The sequence below is a fragment of the Myxocyprinus asiaticus genome, chromosome 2, assembly GCF_019703515.2.
Source record: "Myxocyprinus asiaticus isolate MX2 ecotype Aquarium Trade chromosome 2, UBuf_Myxa_2, whole genome shotgun sequence".
NCBI classification, from domain to species: domain Eukaryota; kingdom Metazoa; phylum Chordata; class Actinopteri; order Cypriniformes; family Catostomidae; genus Myxocyprinus; species Myxocyprinus asiaticus.
This window is the reverse complement of record NC_059345.1, coordinates 49,259,549-49,280,911: the sequence shown is the minus strand read 5'-3', so window position 1 is coordinate 49,280,911 and position 21,363 is coordinate 49,259,549. Positions and strand designations below refer to the sequence as shown.

The window sequence follows — 21,363 nt, the reverse complement described above, 5'->3', positions numbered from 1 at the left end:
ATTCTTTATTATTATTATTTTTCACATTTAAGGATAATAGTAAAGTCATCAAAACTATGGAATAACATAAACTGAACTATGGGAATTATGTTGTGACTAAACAAAATCCAAAATAAATCAAAACTGTGTTATATTTTAGCATCTTCAAAGTAGTCACCCTTTGCCAAGAATTTGCAGACATGTACTCTTGACATTTTCACAACCAGCTTCTTGAGGTATCACTCTGGGATGCTTTTTAAACAGTATTGAAGGAGTTCCCATCTATGTTGGGCACTTATTAGCTGCTTTTCTTTATTATTCGGTCAAAGTCATCAATTTAATAAAAAATAAATAAAATAAATGTTTTGTAATGAAATAAATACGTTGGCACAATTATATTTTTGTCTACAAAACTAATTTCAAACATTTAAGCATACACCTTCAAATCAAAAGGTTTTTAAGATCACGAGAAACATTTCAGTCAAGTGACCCCAAACTTTTGAACGGCAATGTATATAAATTCATTCAGTCATTTAAAACATGTCCACTCTTTTGACTTTGAATGTTAATATGAAACCCTAATACAAATTTAAAGAACATTGTAAGAACATTGTCAGTGTATCCTGTTAACTGCAATACACATCAAAAGGGGAGAAAACACATTTACATTAATCCATCCAGAAAAAAAAAAAAAAAAAAAAAGAAAAAAGAAAAAAAAAATACTAAATCCAATGGGAAAGGTTTCCCTTAAAAATATCCTTGTCTAGCCCAAAGCCCCGCCCCTTCGCGCTTGGCGCTGTCCATATCAGTGGTGCTGCTTTCTGAAACTCCGCAAGCTCTAGCGCGCGCACAAGCAGATCGCTGCCGAGGCGCGAGAGGACGACGGAAAGTTCTGTTGCTCGGAGCAACCAACGGAGGATCACTATCCAACGAATGAAGAGTGAACTCATTCACCATGTTCTGCAGTGTGAACACTGTCGCATGAGATCTGGAAGAGTGCTTTAAGCTTGCAACCATGATCTGGACTATTTTATTACCATACTGTGTGACATTTGTACTGGGGAATAGGACCGACGAACGCATACCTTTCTTTCACGGACATGTGTTTGAAAACTCCCCACCTGGTACGAAAGTGAACGGGCTGAGTATCCCGGTGAAGCGCATCGACCCGCAGAGATGGTGCTTAAAGTCCGGGATGCACCTGAAACTCCAGGGCGACAGGAGTGAAGATTTTCACGTCTTCGCTCACCACAAACGAGGACACATATTACTGAAGACCTCTAACGTTCTGGATAGAGAAGAGCGCTCTGATTATTTCCTCAGTCTGGCGCTTTGCTGTGAGAGTTGCGCGTCCGCCGAACGCGTCGTGGCCGAAGTTGCGTCTATAAAAGTCGACGTGCTCGACACTAACGACCACGAGCCCACTTTTCGCCACTCAGATGTGAAAATAACTTTGGACGACGCCACGGCCCTGAGGTCGGTGGTGTACACGGTGAAAGCGGAGGACACTGACAGCGGCAAAAACGCCGAGCTCATATACTACGCGTTGCCGAAAAACTGCAGTTTCTACGTAGTGCCCAAAACCGGCGACATTCTCCTCGTGGACTCGATACTCGGTCTCGCGCGGCCCATAAAGTTCAGCGTGTTTGCGCGAGACCACGGCTGGCCCGCTCGAACCAGTCGCAATATGGAAATAGAAATCAGTCCACGCCAGTGGCCAGCCCGCTCAGATAACGGACTCTCGAGAAAGTCCCGTTCCGTGATGGAACTGGACAAGCCCGTAGTTATCACCGTGTCCGAAGACGCGAGTATTGGCTCGGTCATAATGAACCTGCACCCGGTGAGGTTTCAGTCCGCCAGCTTTGAGCTGTTACATCCGGACGTGGATGACTCTCCAGTCACCGTGAGTCGGGACAGCGGAGATTTGATTATATCGAGGCAGCTCGACCGAGAGACGCAGCCGCTAGTGGAGATAACCGTAAAAGTACAAGATAAGCGAGGTGAGTGCGTCGAGACTAATCCAAATGCATCTTTGGATGGTTCCATGTCCCCATTCCCCTTCCCAAACTACACTGTCTGTGACAGAGTCTCCAACTTGTGCTGGCAGTTCTCGCATAAACGCAAAAAAGAGCGCTCTGCGCATCAGACAGCATGCTGATCTCCTCCATGTACCAAATCCTTAAAACTCCCTTTAGTTTTGAGTTTCCCTCATTATAGATGCTCAAAGTTCACATCAGGCATCAAAGTTTAATTATCACTTGGGGTAAATTCTGACGTGTGATTGTCACGAGTCGAGGCGCAGATGAAATCACCGGTGCACTGCTGTACTAATGAAAGCGTGCAAAAGCATCAGGCACACTTACATTGTGAGTAAAATAAATAAATAAATAATAGATGACAAATCAACTTTAACACTTTTAACAACAGCTTGACTTCCTGGGACTGATTCCAAAGTACAGTCAATCAGTAGGAGGTAATGTGCATTTCATCATGCAAAGAATTCAGTATCAAACAAATCTGCATCTATACACCATGTTGCTTTGTACATCAAATCATGATTCCTCTCCACTTTTACAGGTTATTCAATCAGCAATTTTTTTCAGGTGTTTGTGTGTGCCAGAGAGAGACGGGGAGATAAGGAGAGAATTTGGTAAGGTGCTTTGCCATGGATGCGTTTACAGAGTCATATCACACCCATAAATTCCTCCTCTCCGGTACCAGGTGAACTTAGTGCTTGAAGCCGAATTTAGGCATGGATCCTTGGTGATTTAATCCTTTTTGAGTTGGAGTTGGTGCTCTACTTTTCTTCATCAGCTCGCATTAGCCATGTAATCCTGCTAGCACGATTAGAAGAAACTGTGGGGAAGATGAGGTGTTTAGTGGAATGTGCTCATATTTGAGCTGTTGACCAGGCATGATTTAGAAGCCTGTGATTTAATTAGTGTAGGTTTGTTAATCAGGGGCTTTGTGCTTGCTGGACCTGCGGCTGTGCAGTTACTGCTTTTTTCTTGCGACCGTGTTCCTAGCATATGTTCAAGGGTGCTTGTTCCTGCGTGTGGGCATGTTTGCAGGTCTTTGAATGTTGTGCAGTGTGCGACCTTCTGTGAAGCTTAGCACAAACAATAATGAGGCAAAACAGCTGGCTTTAATCAAGAATGAGAAAAACGTCTGCTGACCTCACATGTGCCCATGGTCCTGTGGATGTAATGAGCTTTCTGGAAACCAGCCAGCACACATATTTATAACAAAATAAAAAAAATAAATAATGGAATATTTACATATATTACAGATATTTATATATTTCCTCTTAAGCTTCAGATATTACAGTCAGGGACTAAACCTGGCTCAAGGAACAAAAACAAAAAAATAAATTAAATATATTAACGTAACCGAAAATGGGAACAGTACCTTGAAAGTCCCTCGCATTGTTCCGGAGTGAAAACGTTATTTTTAAATGCTGGTAACCGTTTAATAGCCAGTTAACTTCGTTCAGATCATTTTTGTATGAAACCAAAGACCAAAGGGTTTATACCAGCAACTGTTTGGAATTCCATCACTTTCTGTTGCCCAAAAAATGGCGTGTCACTCTTTTTAGTAGAACATGATAAGCATGTGCTTTGATCCTGAAGGAAACCACTGCCTCACACATTTCTTTGTCTAATTGCACATTGAGGATGTAGCCTTCCATGTCATGCTGAATACCTTTTTGGCAACTATAAATAATTACTACATAAACATGCATGATTAATCCAGATGCAAGGTAATAAGTAAATTTCTTGTTTCCAAGTCTTTACTGAATTATTGTTAGATATGATGCAGAATACAGATTTGATGCTGTATCTGGCAACACTGCAACTGGTATAATACCCACCCTTAGCACAGAGTACTGTTATTTAAATAAAGAACGTTATTAACTGTTCTTTTATTTCGTTCTAACCGGTTACAAATTGGAAAGGAGGCTGCGGAACACTGGAACTGGAACTAAAAATTACTCAGTATGAACCAAAATGAAAAATATTTCATTTTTAGTCCCTGATTAAAGTACATGTGTGTCTTAAGTCATGAAATTGCCATATAGAACATATCATTACCCCAAATATCTTTCCTAAGAAAATTAAGTCAAAATCCTATACTGTATATCACTTTTGAGTTAATAGTACATAAAAGAAAAAAAGTAAAAAGGAAAGTCACAAAGTGAGAATGTCTCATTTGAACAAATTTCTTGTGCACAATGCAAAAACTTGTTCTTGAAAGACCCCAGCCTTGTTAAGCAATTGATGACATGTTCCATGGAAACATTTTTACAACTTCAAATGTATATTTGATCTTTTTTAGGTATTTAATGATTCATTTGTAGAGAAGGCCAAAACAAAGTCTAAATGCCACAGATTCGCTCAAGTACATCATTCTCTTTCAGAACAATCAAGGAAGTGAAAATATTTGGAGGTGAATGTAGAGTTTCTTCATTATTTAGCACTGCTTTAAAGATTGCTGAATGTTAACTTATACTCTTCTTTTGTGTACTTTTCTGTCATGCTTTTGTGATGGGGTGAATGTGCAGAGTTTGGCATTTCAATGTAATATGCTACTTTTTGTTATACTTGACCTAACAGTACTACTTTGTAAGTACTTTGTTTTATACAGTGTGGGACAGCTGTATGAAAAATATCTAGCAACCTTGGAGTCATCAATCTATTGTCATATAATAATTGTATAATATTAAATGTTAAAATTACAATTAAAATCTAAAAACTGTTAGACACAAAAATGTACAGGCATACAGTACATTTATACACCGATCAGTCACAACATTAAAACTACCTGCCTAATATTGTGTACAGTTGTGGCCAAAAATATTGGCACCCTTGGTAAATATGAGCAAAGAAGGCTGTGAAAAAAAAATCTGCATTGTTTGTCCTTTTGAACTTTCATTCAAAAAAATTTTCCCTTTCCCTTCTGCTTTCTTGTCAAAGCACTTCTTATGCTGCCAGTCTTTGTGGTATCAGTGCTGTGGGATCAATTAACCCCTGCACAGAGGATGCTGGTAGAGAGTTTGTGTGTGTAGTAAACTCACAGGCATGTTTCTGAGGCACGTACGCATGCCTCTATTACCCTTGCATATGGTAGATGCCCCAGGTGTATCACACAAGCACACACATAAAACAATTATTATTATTTTTTTTTATTTATTTTTTTGCTGGTTTTTGCAGAAGCAGCTTTGCGTTTCAATTTTTAGGATCCAAATGATGGAGCTGAAGGTTGGGGAAAGATTCACAGATGTGGAAAGATGCAATTATTTAAATTATTTAATGAACTCTGGAGTCAAATAATATTTAATGTAACAATGTAACATAAATAGGGGAAACCTCACATAGAGACAGGTTATGTTAAAGGTTGTGTTGAACATTTTGGTGAATGAAAGAATTAGAACTATTTGGTCAATTAATGATGAATTCATTATTATGTATGACAAAAACAATTACAATTCAAATACAGTTTAAAATAACTCTAAAGTGAAAGATAATAGAATGAGTTCAGTTGCAAGAAACCCCTTAAATAACCCCTAAATTAAGAAAACCCTTAGTTATAATTGTAAGTGTGTTGTTACTAAGGGTTTTCTTGCCTGAAGAGGTTTCTTGCAACTGGACCCAGGGTTTAGAATTTAGCAGAGATTAAGCCATAACTGCAGAGTTTGACAGGGTTTGGTAAAACTTTACAATAAGGTTCCATTCGTTAATAATGAACAATATATTTTGTACATCATTTATTGATCTTTGTTAATGTTAGTTAATAAAAATATAATTGTTAATTGTTAGTTCATAGTGCATTAACTAAAGTTAACATTTTAAAAATGTATTACTATATGTTTAAATTTAATTTTTTTAACATTAACAAAAAACGTATTAAAAAAAGTATTGTTCATTGTTAGTTCATGTTAACTAATGTTGATAATTAATGTTAACAAACGTAACCTTATTGTAAAGTGTTACCCAGGGTTTTATCATGTGAAAACATTAATTTTAGAAAAAGTCTTGTTACTTACTTATTTTCAGGACGCTGCCTAACTCCGCAGAAAAAAATTTAGAGGATTTATGCAAATTATTTAGTCTACATCTGTCATGCATAAAAGTTCTACTAAAGTTCTTATTTAATATTTTGGCTAATTTAATGATACTTTCAGCTACCAATAGAGGGTAGGTCTCCCAGGTCCATTTAATAAATGTAACTATGTTTAAATCCCTTCCACACATTTCTACAGATTTCCCCTCAAAATCAGCATAGAAAATGCCAAAAACAAATCATACATTTAAAAATGACAGATCCTGTCTGGGCTGGAATATTTCATTGTTTGTATCACTCCGCTTGTCTGTGTTCGCAGAGTTACAAACAGACTGTCAATGTGTGCATTGCTTGACATGCAAAAAGCTTGATGCTTTGACTTTTTTTTTGTTGGAAATAAATATATGAGTAAAACACTGTGGTCCTGTTCATACAGACAAAGCACAGCCATGCATATATTCAGTACAAGAGCACTCTGGCTCATTTGATATTGCTTACCTAATTGAATCAGGAATTAGCCCTTTAGTACTTTAACACAGAATGAGCTATGTGACATTTGACAGTCACTCAAGGGCCCTCACACAATGTACTTTTACACTATACTTGTCTCCAGACATGCTGAGTTAAATGAAAAAAAAGAAAAGAAAAAAAAAAGTACAACTATGGAGTGTTAACAGAAAATTGGTGTCGGAACATTTGAACAGAGATGGGTTCAGTTAATCACATCTGTGAAACAGCTGTTAATGAAAGTGATCTAATACAGTTTTCTTCAGTGTTGTATGGTCTAGTTGGAAGAGAGGCCATATGGAATGCTTCCCCTGTGGTGTATGCTAATTTTTGGTACCATTTAGCATCTTCTGGACTGGACAGAAGAGAACACAATATATTGAACTGGTATTTGGTTATTAAGTCAAAAATTGGTTCTGGGGCTGCTGTTGGCTGTGGTCACTGACGTGCAGGAAATAATGAAATTATAGAAAACATACTGTTAAGCACTTTTATTAACCCCATGTGCTAGGGGTGTGCAGTGGAGCCATTATCTGTGTTTGTATCTGTATCTGTTCATGTGACAAAATTATCTGTATCTGTCTCTGTATTCGGATAGAACAGGGTGTGGGTGGGGCTTAAACCGGAAGTGCATCGAAACTAAATGAAACGCCCATTTTTAAGTAGTATTCTTACATTTATAGCCTCTATTAGTAAAATATGCCATGCATATGCCTTTTCATAAAAATAGCCTAATAATAATAATAATAATATACAATTATTATTTTAAAAAAAATTTCTTACCAGATGAAGCTGAATTTGTAGGCTACATTAACAGTGGAATATGTTGTTAACTTTGGTTTCTCCTGGTATTTCTGATATTAATATCTGCATGAAACAAAATTTTCATTTGTCTGTGCATGTTTAACAACATTATTCTGAAGGCAGGAGGTGTCAAGCAAAATGTGAAATGTCAAGCACACATTAAGCAGTGAATAATAAATACAAATTCAAACATTAAAATAAATTCAATTAAAATCAATATAGCTTACAAACAGGTGAAAGTCCCATAAGTCTATCATGAATTTTTACGATATGACACCATTATTTAGTTATTATTAATAATAATTATAATAATAATAATAATAATATTGTTAAATTTATACAGTGCCTTACCAGATTTCAAGAACACAACATTTTAAAACTTAGCACAGTTTAAAAAAGAGGAAGAAGAAAAAAGACAGAGCGAGTTTCTGTTTCTTTGTTTTACATAAGCAGGAATATTCCTAATAGATGAATACTCTATGGAGCATTTAAACCTTTATGGAGCATTTTAACTGTTTTTCGGAATAAAGTCTTAACCAGATAATTACCTTAATCGCTGATATGAATATAAATGTGGTCAACATTAAAAGACGGATAGACGAGCTCCGACGTGAAATCATCACTTCAGGTCAGGAATTTAACATTGCCCATAGGTTTTGGCTATAAATAAATACATGAGAATCACGTGTGAATTGTGTGATACATTAACATAGACATTTCAAGAAGTGGAACGTGTATGTCGTATTTTTATTAATGTTACACTTGACAAGCTCCAGACTCGCATAATTAACGGAGGCGAGACCACAACCATCCGATCTGAAATCACAACATGCGCATTTTCATTCATAAGGTTTACTCTTCAGAAATATTTGCTGCACAGATTCATAAATTTATTATAATTTTGGATATGTTTATTTAAAATGTCTCTTTATCCTTTTTGCTTTTTGGATAATCAGTCAAACTAATATTTGTTTTTATATAATTCGGATGAATCTGTTATTCATTTTGAAGTCATTATCCGTGCCTTTCCAAATAAGGTATTCGGCTTCGGGCATATCCCTACCATGTACACCATTATTTATGTGATCATTAAAGCAGAAAGTGTTTTTTTCACAATCTTTCTCTGATCCATAATTAGATCTGTATTTCTCCGGTGATTCCAGAAATGTGTTAAATTACCTCTTGTAGGAGTGTGTGTCTTCAAAAATGTTGTAGTTAATGATATAAATCAAACATCAGTGGATATTTTAGGCTTACATTTAGACAGAGTTAATCAGCACATTTTACTTGACTTAACAATGAACAAATCTGACAATTCTGTTCAACTACACACACAAACACAAACATACATACAAATCTCAAGTCAATCTCAATTTGACTTCCAATTTGCATCAACTGTCTGGTTTCCCTAACAACTTAACCACTGACAGGACTAAGTTGCCATGGCAAAAAGCAGTGTTTCTGACATTGAGGGGAATTGTGTATGCCTCTGAGGAAGAGACATTACAAAACACCCTGTCCATAACACTCACAAAAAATACATACATACACAGGCACAAGAAAAATATGCTGAAAACCAAAAACTTGCCAGTCAGTGTTAACAATCAGTTAACATTGAACCAACATGAAATGCATCTGAAAATGTCAGCATTTTCTGTTGCATTTCAGCATTTTTTGTTACAGCATAATTTTCTGTAAAGTTGCTTTGCTGCTATATATATATATATATATATAAAACTTGTCTTGAGTTAGTATATGTCAATCTGTGGACAAACATGTACAAACAGACACATACATACTGGTACTCATGCAAACACCACACAACCTAGCACAATGCCAATTGAGGAATGAAAAATATAACAAACTGTATGAGTGCCATGCCCCCATCATCTCCTCTCACTCGATCTCTCTATCCCTCACTCCTCAGGGAGACACACTCAGTATTGGTAATTGGGAGTTCATACTGTACACAGTCTATATCTTACAGCTCCTCTTAAAGTAGCCCTGTGTCACTGCGTTTATGCCCCAGACGCTGTGCTAGATTGAACGAGTGTGTGTGTGGTTATGTTTATATGCTTATCATGCTTGTGTAAGCAATGCCTCTGACCAAGAGTGTGCAAGGCAGTCAAGGCAAGACATACTCTAATACCCAGATTGCTTAATTATAAGAAAGGCAATGAGGTAGTTTATAAGCACACAGATCCAACTCTCTCTCAGTCACATCCCCATTTCTCTTGTATCATTCAATAACTGATTATTTCATTAGTCTGTCTCCAATCTTGGCCCGCCTTGGCGTTATTTTCTTTTCTCTTCTTTTTTTCTTTTTCCACCATTTCATCTGTTGTGCTTAGGACTGTACTGTGATTAGTTCGTATCCAATCTGGCTCTCTCTGATAGAGGAGACTGCGAGTGTGGCAGCCAAGTCTTCTAATTGCCAGGCTTAATCAAACAGACAAATGGGAGGGATAGCAGGCAGCCTGTGACCTTTCCAAGATGGCATCCTCGCCTCGGCTCTCGAGCAAGATAGTTGCCAGCCGGCACCTTGGTTAATAATGCTGACAAATCAACTGCGTCTGTGACTTCAGTACCATTTCCTGTCTGCTAATAGGCCACGTGGCCCTGAATTGCTGGAGCCTTTGATAAATGGTAACTTTTCTGTGACTCGTTGTTGGCCACAATGGCTAATGTTTGTCCCATGAAATTAATCAGAAAGATCTGTAATATTTGTGTTTGTTTGGAGGGGGTGTGCAAGATGACAGGAAATCCTAAGATTTGGCCCTGGAGTGCACTAGTCAAAAGTGATGCAACATTAGCAGTCAAACTGCTTTTTGTGGTGTAGATTGGCATACACAAAGTTCTTTGAGTGTTTTTGTAGTTTTGTCCTTTGCAATTGTGCGTCTGCTTTTGTTGCACTCTATGTGCAATAATACTCTGTCCTTATGCAGTCGTGCTGTTTAAATGAGGCCATGAACACATGTGGCCTACGTTCTCTCACTTTATCTCTCATTGTCCATTTCATTTCTCTTTCTTGTTCCAGTGCACATTTCTATACTTTTCATCAACCACCCTGTGCGTTTTTGTGTATGTTTTGTTTCATCTGTGTATGCAGAGGGAGAAAAGCACGACAATAACCATTTACAAGCTGCACAAAATGTATTTAAAAAAAAAACAAAAAACAAAAAAACAACAACACAGATACATTCCCTTTTATGTACCTTGTTGACTGCTCTTAAAAGTCTAAAATTAGAGCAGTATACAAGGCTTTGGTTCAGTAAAGACCTCACTTTTTCCACACACTCCTGTGAACAAACAGACCTGTGTCCACTATCTGTCTTTCATGTGCCAAAATATGCATTTATTTAGTGCATGTCTGAAATATTAATTATATTGTGTGTTTCTCAAATCCTCATCGTTCCTGTAACGGGATACTGACAATATATCTGCTCACATGCTAAGCAGCCAATATTTATAGCTAGATGTCTTGCACCAGCAGGCTCACAGAGTGCTTTAATTGTAGATTAATGACCATGTGGCATAGGAATGAAGTTCATTAGCATGCCTTTCTCTCACACTCCCTCTCTCAGAACAGAATTTCAGGATGCTGGCTTCTATAGATCAGCTCACACACAAACACACACACACATAAATAGAGAGAGAGAGCAGGACAGACAGGCCTGGTGTGGCCTACTAACTATTCCTGAACAACAAAGGGGACCCATCTGGACTATTTTGAATTATTTTTGTATACAAACATGCACTAGACAGACATCTTTGACTGCTGTCATGTATCTGGCTCTGCTTTTAAAAGATGCGGTGTGAAGTTAAAGGACACCATTGTGTTTCATTCAGCTGCCCTGCGTCTTGTTGTTTTGAGCACAGACGCGTTCTTGTTTCCATTTGTGCTATTTTTAGTTGTTGGTGTATGTAAACCTATACTAGATAGACGTCTTTGACCACTTTGATGTGTTTCCGGTGGTGTGCGCCTTAGTGAAGGATGATACTGTATGTGTGTATGTCTTGTTTCACTGTGCTTTGGACTATGTTTTTGCATTTAAAAAAAAAAAAAAAATGTTAGGTTCATATCAGGGTGGATTCAAGCTTTGCAAAGGAACTGTTATTGAATGATAGGGCAGTTAAAAACACTATTTGACCTGACTGCAAAACCGTAAGTAAACAGTTTCATTCATGAATATTTCAAATGTCATGACTGTTTGATATTTTATGGTGCTGAGTGTTAACAGTTGTGCTTGAGATGAACAGTTTAATATATTCGAATGCAATGTGTTGGATGTGCGTTATGTGTAAACCCTGAAATTTAGTTCCCTATCTGTCACTCACTCGACGTTGTGTCGATGTAGTGACACTAGGGGTCACTCTTGGGAGCCCGAGACACCTCTGGTCTTTGATAAAAGGCCAATGAAAATTGGCGAGTGGTATTTGCATACCACTCCCCCGGACATACGGGTATAACAGGAGCTGGTATGCAACCACTCATTCAGATTTTCTCTTTGGAGCCGAACAGTCGATGCTCACTGAGCTGAATTCCCACGGCTGTTCATTCACCTCTGCTGGATCTGACAGCGCATTTCAGTGGCTTCTCCCCCCTCTGCACTGGTGAACTGCAGAGGACGCCCCTGGGCGCTTCGGCAGAAATAAAAGAGTATATTTCTCTAAAAGAGTATATTTCTCTAAAAGAGCAGCACACACGGAATGTCTTTTTAAAGATGCGTCTTTTTAAAGATGACTTTCTGTTTGTGTGTTATTCCTGGTTGTGCTCATTATCTCTCGCCCTCTGACGGCCACAATCACTGTCTTTCATGTCTGGGTGCTGCTCACACGGAGACAGTGTTCATGGATGGGTCATATACTCATTATGAGAACATGTCGATGGTGACATGCTTCCCCGTGCAGCCGCGACCGTCGGGCTAGAGTGGAACCCTCCGCTCTCACCTGAACCCTTGCGGCTCGATGATTGGTTCCTGGGCTCGCGGCGCCGCTCACAGCCACGCCCCGCCCCGCCCCCATTCCTTTCTTCCTGGAAGTGCATGAAGAGCTAACAAGGTCGTGGGAGGCACCTTTTACTGCCCGGTCCCGATCTTTCAGCTTCCCCGCCCTCACTACCCTCAATGGTGGGGCGGCCAAGGGCTATTCGGCAATCCCCCCGATGGATAAGGCGCTTGCGGTGCACCTATTCCCACAGAGCGCCAAGTCAAGGCACTAAAGGAACTGCACAAGGGTAGTTCCGCCCCGGGATTGAAGCATGAGCTGCGTTCGGTGACCGACCTCGCTCTCCGGGCAACGAAGGTCACGCCGCGGTCTCTCGGGCGGGCGATGTCCATCTTGGTGCTCCAGGAGCACCACCTTTGGCTCAGCCTGGTCGAGATGGGAGAGGCCGACAAGGCACAGTTCCTTGGCACCCCCATTTCCCAGGTTGGCCAGTCCGGCGACACCGTCGAAGACTTTGCCCAGTAGTTCTCAGCGGTGAAGCAGCAGACGGAGGTTATCCGGTACATCTTGCCCCGGCACAGCTCAATGAGTGCGCACAGTCGGTGCTGACCTGTTTGAAGGCGTTCAGACAGAAAACAACGGTTCCACTGAAACTCTTTCAGAGGCTCCTGGGGCATATGGCATCCTCAGCAGTGGCCACTCCGCTCGGGTTGATGCATATGAGACCGCTTCAGCACTGGCTTCAGACTCGAGTCCCGAGATGGGCATGATGCCGCGGGACACATCGCGTGACCATCACGCCAATCTGTCACTGCCTCTTCAGCCCTTGGACCGACCTCACTTTTCTACAGGCAGGCATTCCCCTAGAGCAGGTCTCCAGGTGCATCATGGTTATGACAGACGCCTCCAAAACGGACTGGGGCGCTGCATGCAATGGGCACGCAGCAGACGGCTTATGGACGGGCCTGCGGCTGCGTTGGCACATCAACTGCCTCGAGTTGCTGGCAATTCTGCTCGCCCTGTGGAGGTTTCAGCCATTGATCCAGGGCAAGCATGTGTTAGTTCAGACAGACAACACAGCAACGTTAGCATATGTCAACCGTCAGGGTGGTCTGCGCTCCCGTTGTATGTCACAACTCACCCGCCGTCTCCTCCTCTGGAGTCAGCAGCACCTCAAGTCACTGCGAGCCACTCACATCCCAGGCGACCTCAACACTGCAGCGGACGCGCAGTCATGGCAGGTTACCCTCAGGGGAGAGTGGAGACTCCACCCTCAGGTGGTCCAGCTGATTGGAGTCGATTCGGGCAGGCACAGGTAGACCTGTTCGCCTCCCAAGAATCCTCCCACTGCCCGCTCTGGTACGCCCTGACCGAGGCACCTCTCGGTATAGACGCGCTGGCACATAGCTGGCCCCCTGGACTTCGTAAATATGTGTTTCCCCCAGTGAGCCTACTTGGACAGACCCTGTGAAAGGTCAGGGAGGACAAGGTGCAGGTCATCCTGGTAGCACCCTACTGGCCCACTCAGACGTGGTTCTTGGACCTCATGCTCCTCGCGACAGCCCCCCCCCTGGCAAATTCCCCTGAGGAAGGACCTTCTTTCTCAGGGACGGGGCACCATCTGGCACCCACGACCAGACCTCTGGAATCTCCATGGCTGGCCCCTGGACAGGACACGGAAGACTTAAGCGGTCTACCACCCGCGGTGGTAGACACGATCACTCAGGCTAGGGCCTGTATGCCTTAGGTGGCGTCTGTTCGCTAAGTTGTGTTCTTCCCGACGAGAAAACCCCAGAGATGCGCAGTCGGATCTGTGCTTTCCTTCCTGCAGGAGAGGTTGGAAGGGTGGCTGTCCCCCTCCACCTTGAAGGTGTATTTAGCCACTATAGCGGCATACCACGACACAGTGGGCAGTAAGTCCTTAGGGAAGCATGACCTGATCATCAGGTTCCTGAGAGGCGCTAGGAGGTTGAATCCCTTCAGACCACGCCTCGTTCCCTCATGGGACCTCTCTGAAGTTCTTCATGGTCTACAGAGAGCCCCCTTTGATCCCTTGCAGTCAGCTGAGCTTAAGGCACTCTCTTTGAAGACTGCCCTCCTGACTGCGCTCACTTCCATCAAGAGGGTAGGAGACCTGCAAGCGTTCTCTGTCAGCAGAATGTGCCTGGAATTTGGTCCGGGCTACTCTCACGTGATCCTGAGACCCCGACTGGGCTATGTGCCCAAGGTTCCCACGACCCCTTTTAGGGACCAGGTGATGAACCTGCAAGTGCTGCCCCAGGAGGAGGCAGGTGCAAGCTTTACACATCTATTTGGATCGCACGCAGAGCTTTAAAGTCTCTGAGCAGCTCTTTGTCTGCTTTGGTGGACAGCAGAAAGGAAGTGCTGTCTCCAAGCAGAGGATCGCCCACTGGCTCATTGACACCATAACTATGGCATATCACGTCCAGGACGTGCCGCCCCCGGTAGGGCTACAAGCCCATTCTACCAGGGGTGTAGCAGCCTCCTGGGCCTTGACCAGTGGCGCCTCTCTAACAGACATTTGCAAAGCAGTGGGCTGGGCAACACCCAACACCTTGCGAGGTTCTACAATCTCCGGGTGGAACCGATTTCATCCCGTGTAGTGGCACGCACAAGCAGGTAAGTCCGGGAGAGCTGGCCGGGTGTATCACTTGCGCAGAGCACCTTTCACCTCCCCTGAGTTGAAAACGTGCACCGTTGACTCCCAGTAGTGTTCACAAACTGTGTTCCCTGGTTGATTTCCTCCGAGCCCTGTGGCAGACAAGTTTGCGGAGAAACTCACTGGCGGCTCAGTACATGTGCTAACTAAGCCCTGTACTGGGGTAGGTGCTCCGCATGAGGTGGTTCCTCATAGGTAACCCCATGCAACATATATCTTCCACTAATTCATTTCCCTGTTGGTAAACTGCGTCTTCCTTGGGCAGAGGACCCTCTGCCCCAGTCATCATGCTTTTAGTAACTCCTCCCCCGCAAGGGTAGGACCTATCATGGGACTTCTCCACATGGCATACTTCCGACAAAGCTCGGCAAGACTATGTGACGTATTTCCACTTAAATACCCCCCCACCTCTCTGGGTGGGGTGTGGTCTCTGCGGTGTCTTCCCCTTGGGAGGGACACCGCCCCGAATAGACCTGGTGGCCTGGGAGAGGGAAAAAAAGGGGATAAGAGGCCATGACTGGGCTAGCCTGTCTCTATCTTTTGGGTAGTCGACTTGTCCCCAAAGGGCCATTCGACACTCATAACAGTGTTGGGGGAGGTCACGTGTCAGCCTGGTGTGTTGGCTACGAGGCACACAATGGTCTGCCCATCACACACTGCCAGTTCACGTAACACAGTTCAGCCAGTTGTGGCGTTTCGTATAGGGACCCCTAGTGTCACTACATCGACACAACGTCGAGTGAGTGACAGATAGGGAACATCATGGTTACTTGCATAACCTCCGTTCCCTGATGGAGGGAACGAGATGTTGTGTCCCTCCTGCCACAATGCTGAACTACCCGCTGAAATGGCCGGGACCTTGTCTTGGCTCCTCAGTACAAAACCTGAATGAGTGGTTGCATACCAGCTCCTTTTATACCCGTATGTCCGGGAGAGTGGTATGCAAATACCACTCGCCAATTTTCATTGGCCATTTATCAAAGACCAGAGGTGTCTCGAGCTCCCAAGAGTGACCCCTAGTGTCACTACATCGACACAATGTCTCATTCCCTCCATCAGGGAATGGAGGTTACGCAAGTAACCAGGACGTTTTATAATGATGTGGAGCTTTGTTCATTCTCTTCCAATTGAGTTTCAAATATGGCTGTATTTGAGGGGCTGCATAATGTTAGCCAATCATAACTGTGGGTGTATACATTAAAGTTTTTAGGAGGCGCTGAGGCCAAAACCGAGCGTTTCAGACAGAGGGCCAGAGACAGGGTGGCAAATGATCATAAGTGGAAAAACACTTTACTAACTGTAAAAGATGAAGCGAGGAGCAGTTTTTCCTTCTTCAGGTCAGGCTTTATTTTCCCCTCTTGGCGACACCAATTTACAGTTTACCTTCACACACTAAACTAACACACACAGCTTTCATAAATAAACTTTTACTACTAGAAAAATCTTTGCTCGGCTCTGTCGTATCCAGTCTTCCTGCACTGAGTGTTGTGTCGCTCTCTTTATGCCGCTCTCCCCGTGCTCACTGAAATTAGAGACAGGTGTTAGACATAATTTAGCTCAGGTGTAAGCACCCTTACCGCTTTCTCTCTCCAGAGAGATGCTTGACCACGCCCCCGCTGCCACATATCCCCACCGCCCAACTCAGGCCGGGGGCGACATCCGGCCTGCCTACCACTCCCCCCCCATTCCTGGAAAGGAAGTCGGCGACAGCCATCTGCGCCCCCGGTCTGTGGACCACCTTGAACTTAAACGGCTGAAGAGCCAGATACCAACGGGTAATCCGGGCGTTAGTATCTTTCATGCGGTGGAGCCACTGGAGTGAGGCGTGATCCGAGCAGAGGGTGAAGGCCCGCCCCAGCAGGTAGTTTCGGAGAGTGAGGACCGCCCACTTGATGGCGAGACACTCCTTTTCCACGGTGCTGTACTTAGTTTCCTTTAACGAGAGCTTACGGCTAATGTACAGCACCGGGCGCTCCCCCCCCTCCACCACCTGTGAGAGTATGGCCCCCAGCCCCCTGTCTGAAGCATCCTTCTGTAAAACAAAAGGGAGAGAGAAGTCAGGTGAATGTAACAGCGGCCCCCCGCAAATTGCGGCTTTAACTTACGTGAACGCCCGTTGACACTGCTCTGTCCACCGGACCGGATCTGGAGCTCCCTTTTTAGTGAGATCAGTCAGCGGGCTGGTGACGTCCGAATAATTAGGCACAAACCTTCTACAATAGCCAGCCAGCCCCAGGAACTGTCTCACCCCCTTTTTGGTCTTGGGTCTCGGGCTTGTGTTAGTTGCCCCAAGGTGTGGAGTTTTGCTCTAAGATCAAGAACGTACTGAATTTCATTTTTACTGTTTGAAGGTCCTTCCTCCCAGGCCTCTCGCATTACATCAAGCACGCCGCGTGGGCGTCGCCCATACAGCAGCTCGAATGGGGAGAAGCCAGTGGAGGCTTGCGGGACCTCTCGTACTGCAAATAACAGGGGGTCGAGCCATTTATCCCAATTTCTAGAATCATCGTGCACGAACTTACGAATCATGTTTTTGAGGGTTTTATTAAATCATTCCACCAGGCCATCCGTTTGAGGATGGTATACACTGGTGCGAATCGATTTAATATTTAATAATTCGTGCAGTTCGCGTAGTGTTCGTGACATAAATGTTGTGCCCTGATCGGTGAGGAAATCTTTCGGAATCCCCACCCGGGAGATTATTTTGAAGAGTGCCTCCGCAACACTGCGTGCTGAGATGTTGCGAAGAGGCACGGCTTCCGGATATCGCGTTGCATAGTCCACTAGGACCAATACAAAGCAATGTCCGTGTGCTGACCGTTCTAATGGCCCGACGAGGTCCATTCCAATTCTCTCAAAGGGGACCTCGATCAGAGGGAGAGGGCGCAATGGCGCTTTTGGGCTGGCCGGTGGGTTAACCAGCTGGCATTCGCGGCATGCCGCACACCACCTGCGGACATCGCCGCCAATGCCCGGCCAATAGAAACGGGCTATTAGATGGTTCAGTGTTTTCCTTTCTCCTAGATGACCTGCCATGGGATTATATTGAGCCGCCTGGAATACCATTTCCCGACGGCTCCTTGGAATCAAAAGTTGGGTTGTATCCTCTTTGGTCCGAGTGTCCTGTGTCACTCAATACAACTGCTCATTTATAATTGCAAAATAGGGGTATGAAAGTGCGATGTCAGGCTGGAGTCGTTGACCATCGATGACTCTCACTTGGTCAAAGGCGTGTTTGAGGGTTTCGTCTCGTGACTGCTCCAAAGGGAAATCCCTGAGAAGGGGAGGGGCTGCAGCCTCTCCCCCTCTCTCGTCATCATGACGTGGAGCTGTCGAGGATGGCCCTGGCTCCGTCTCCCCTGCCAGAGCATCGCATATCACACATCTCCCTATTTTCACACAGGACCCATCCGCGCAAATTCCCTTTAATAAAACTCTAAAATCAGGCCAATCAGTCCCCAAAATCAGCGGATGGGTGAGGCGGGAACTAACCGCAGCCTCCACTCTATGCTTTTTCCCCCGAAATTTAATTGTCAGGGTCACCACCGGATACTTGTGAATATCCCCGTGTACACACTTCACCTTCACCGTTTTGGTTGTGACCAATGCCTCGGGTTGAACCAGGCGTTGGTGGATAGTGGTTTGATTACACCCGGTATCCACCAATGCTTGGTGAGTACCCCCCTTGACACTTACCGGTATCCGGTACGCTCCAGCCCGGTCGGGGGCAGCCTGTGGGAGGTCAGAGACCCGCACCACCATCCCCAGCTCCACCAGAGGGCACTGATCTCGGAAGTGGCTCGGGTCTCCGCACCTCCAGCAGGCCGGCCCAGGCGCTACGCCCGCACTTGCGTCGGCGGGCGCCCCCCCCGAGGGGGAGAGTGGCGGGGCATTGGAGTAGGGGAAGGTGTCGCCTCCCACACCCGGGGAACTGGTCTCAGGGGCTGAGTTCCTCCTCATCTGCGTGGGGCAGGAACGGGACCTGGAGAGAGAGCAGACGAGAGAGAGAGAGGGGAGGGGGAAGAAACAGAGGGAGGAGAGAAAATGTAGGAGGGATCTTCCGCCCTCGGGATCGCCGCCATGTGGTGCTTTATTTTCCCCTCTTGGCGACACCAATTTACAGTTTACCTTCACACACTAAACTAACACACACAGCTTTCATAAATAAACTTTTACTACTAGAAAAATCTTTGCTCGGCTCTGTCGTATCCAGTCTTCCTGCACTGAGTGTTGTGTCGCTCTCTTTATGCCGCTCTCCCCGTGCTCACTGAAATTAGAGACAGGTGTTAGACATAATTTAGCTCAGGTGTAAGTGCACTTACCGCTTTCTCTCTCCTGAGAGATGCTTGACCACGCCCCCGCTGCCACACTAACATTATCAGTGGACCTCAGGGAAGATAATAAATTATTTAAAAAAGGAGTGTCATGACCGCTTTAATACAGTTACTCAGAAATTGCTTGAAATATCACACTTGTGCTTAGATTCAGCTTCAAGTGTATCTAAAAAAACAAAAAAAAAAAAACAGTACATCGTTTTTTCCCATGCTTTGTCTTTTTTTGCACTTATCATCTTGAAAAAATACATTGACGTAGTGAGTGATGTATGCAGTCATGAAATCAAAGACCCTCCCCTCAAAATCGAACATAAGTGGTTACAGGAGAAGCATTTGAGCAATCAGGCGTAAACAACAATCTTAATGCCAGGTGTAAACAGGGTCTAAGTATAAACAATTATAGTACTGATGTTTGTCTTAGCTACTGTCACTAATAATACAGTTTATAGTATAAGCAGCAATTTTCATTACACTGCTAAAACTACTTAAAAACAGTAAAGTATACATCTCCTAAAAATACTAACAAAAACTCACACTCTAGCACTTTTTATTGTTGTAAAAATCTGATATGCAGCAAACTAAAGGGCAATATCCTCACTGAGGATTGTGTAAAATATTAAAGAAGCCAAAAGCACATTTTCATATCTGTTTCATTAGTGCAGCTCTTTGATATAGTCAAATACACAAAGGAGAAGGTGGACTTTACAGACCAATTGCATATGATGAGCATATGATAAGTACACAACAGAAAAGAAAAACAAGAAAAAGCCAGCATCAAAAACAAACCAGGAAACCAGCCATGTGGAAAAAGGGCATTTCAGTCATATCAGATGTTCATTAATGCAGCCCATAATTGCTTTGTGTATCAGGCCGCCATGACACACTGTCCTTGTACTTGTAAATTAATCATCAATCACAAACACAAAGCAGACACAACATTTTAAAGGTGAATTTCTCTCATATAAATTGATTGCCCACTGAGAGCTGCAGTGGTTCTGTTTCATGTTGGAGTTCCTGAAGTGGTGGGCATGGAAATGTTTGCTTCAGTTGTCCAGGGGAAAATAAGCTGTCCTAAGGAGGCTTCTGGCTAATGAGACTTGAAGATTTTGCATATGCAAGTGTGGCAGATTATTATCAACTCAAGGACCTCAGAGTGTCATGGAATGCAGAGGCAGGACCCAAAAGCAGAGTTAAAAAGGGGATTTATTTATAAAAACCAAAAACCAACTTAAAACTCCCTCAACGGGGAAAAACAAACATAAACTTCCTCGTAGGGGAGTAATATAATCCAGGCTGGAGAAGAAATTGACACAGGGCACAGGACCAACTGGACCAGGCTACGGGAACAGGGATGAAACAGGACCGACATGGGAGAACAAACAAGCAACTGGAAACAAGACAAACTGTTACTGGACAGCAAACATGATGAGACTAAAATAGGGAGAGAAATCAACAGGTTAACAAGACAGGGCAGGTGTGACTAATAAACTAAAAATGTGCAAACAAGGAGGTGGGGTATGACGTAAGACAGAGTGACACGCAGCGATACAGAAACAAAACAAAGCCACGTGCTCTCACAAGACAACAAAACACCTGAATGGCATGAGCGCACATTGCGAAGACAATAAGGCAATATACGCCCATGCCAACCAATAAACAAGACGAGAGAATGCGTAGCAATGCCAAACAACATGAGGCGCACCCATGTTCGCAAGAGACAGACAAACTATTGATGCAAGTGCATGCTGCCAAGATGACACAAGCGTGATGCACCCACATGAATAACAGATAGACATGGAGCATGAGTGTCCGGATCCCGACACAGGCCGAAAGGGAGCCAGACAGGAAGTCAGGATTCCGACACCACACTCCCGACATGAAACAAGACAGACCGAAGAGCTCATGGAAGGGAATACAACCGAAACCGTGTGCTCACACAAAGACAGACAACAAAACACAAGACAGACATGGGACAATGATGCCACGGTCCTGTCAGACAAAAACCCAGACTGACAGAGAGACAGGACCATGACACAGAGAGCCTAATTGAGA

The 21,363-nt window shown here is 43.7% G+C and overlaps 1 protein-coding gene across 1 annotated transcript in view; it reads left to right on the top strand.

Moving 5' to 3' along the window:
* Positions 1-822: 822 nt before the first annotated feature.
* The window catches only part of LOC127409830 (neural-cadherin-like), a 413,418-nt gene continuing 392,877 nt past the window's right edge, over positions 823-21,363 (top strand). The window contains exon 1 of the mRNA XM_051644684.1: positions 823-1,979. Coding sequence (XP_051500644.1) covers positions 995-1,979 — 985 coding nt within the window. The 5' untranslated portion in view covers positions 823-994. The remainder of the gene's footprint in view (positions 1,980-21,363) is intronic.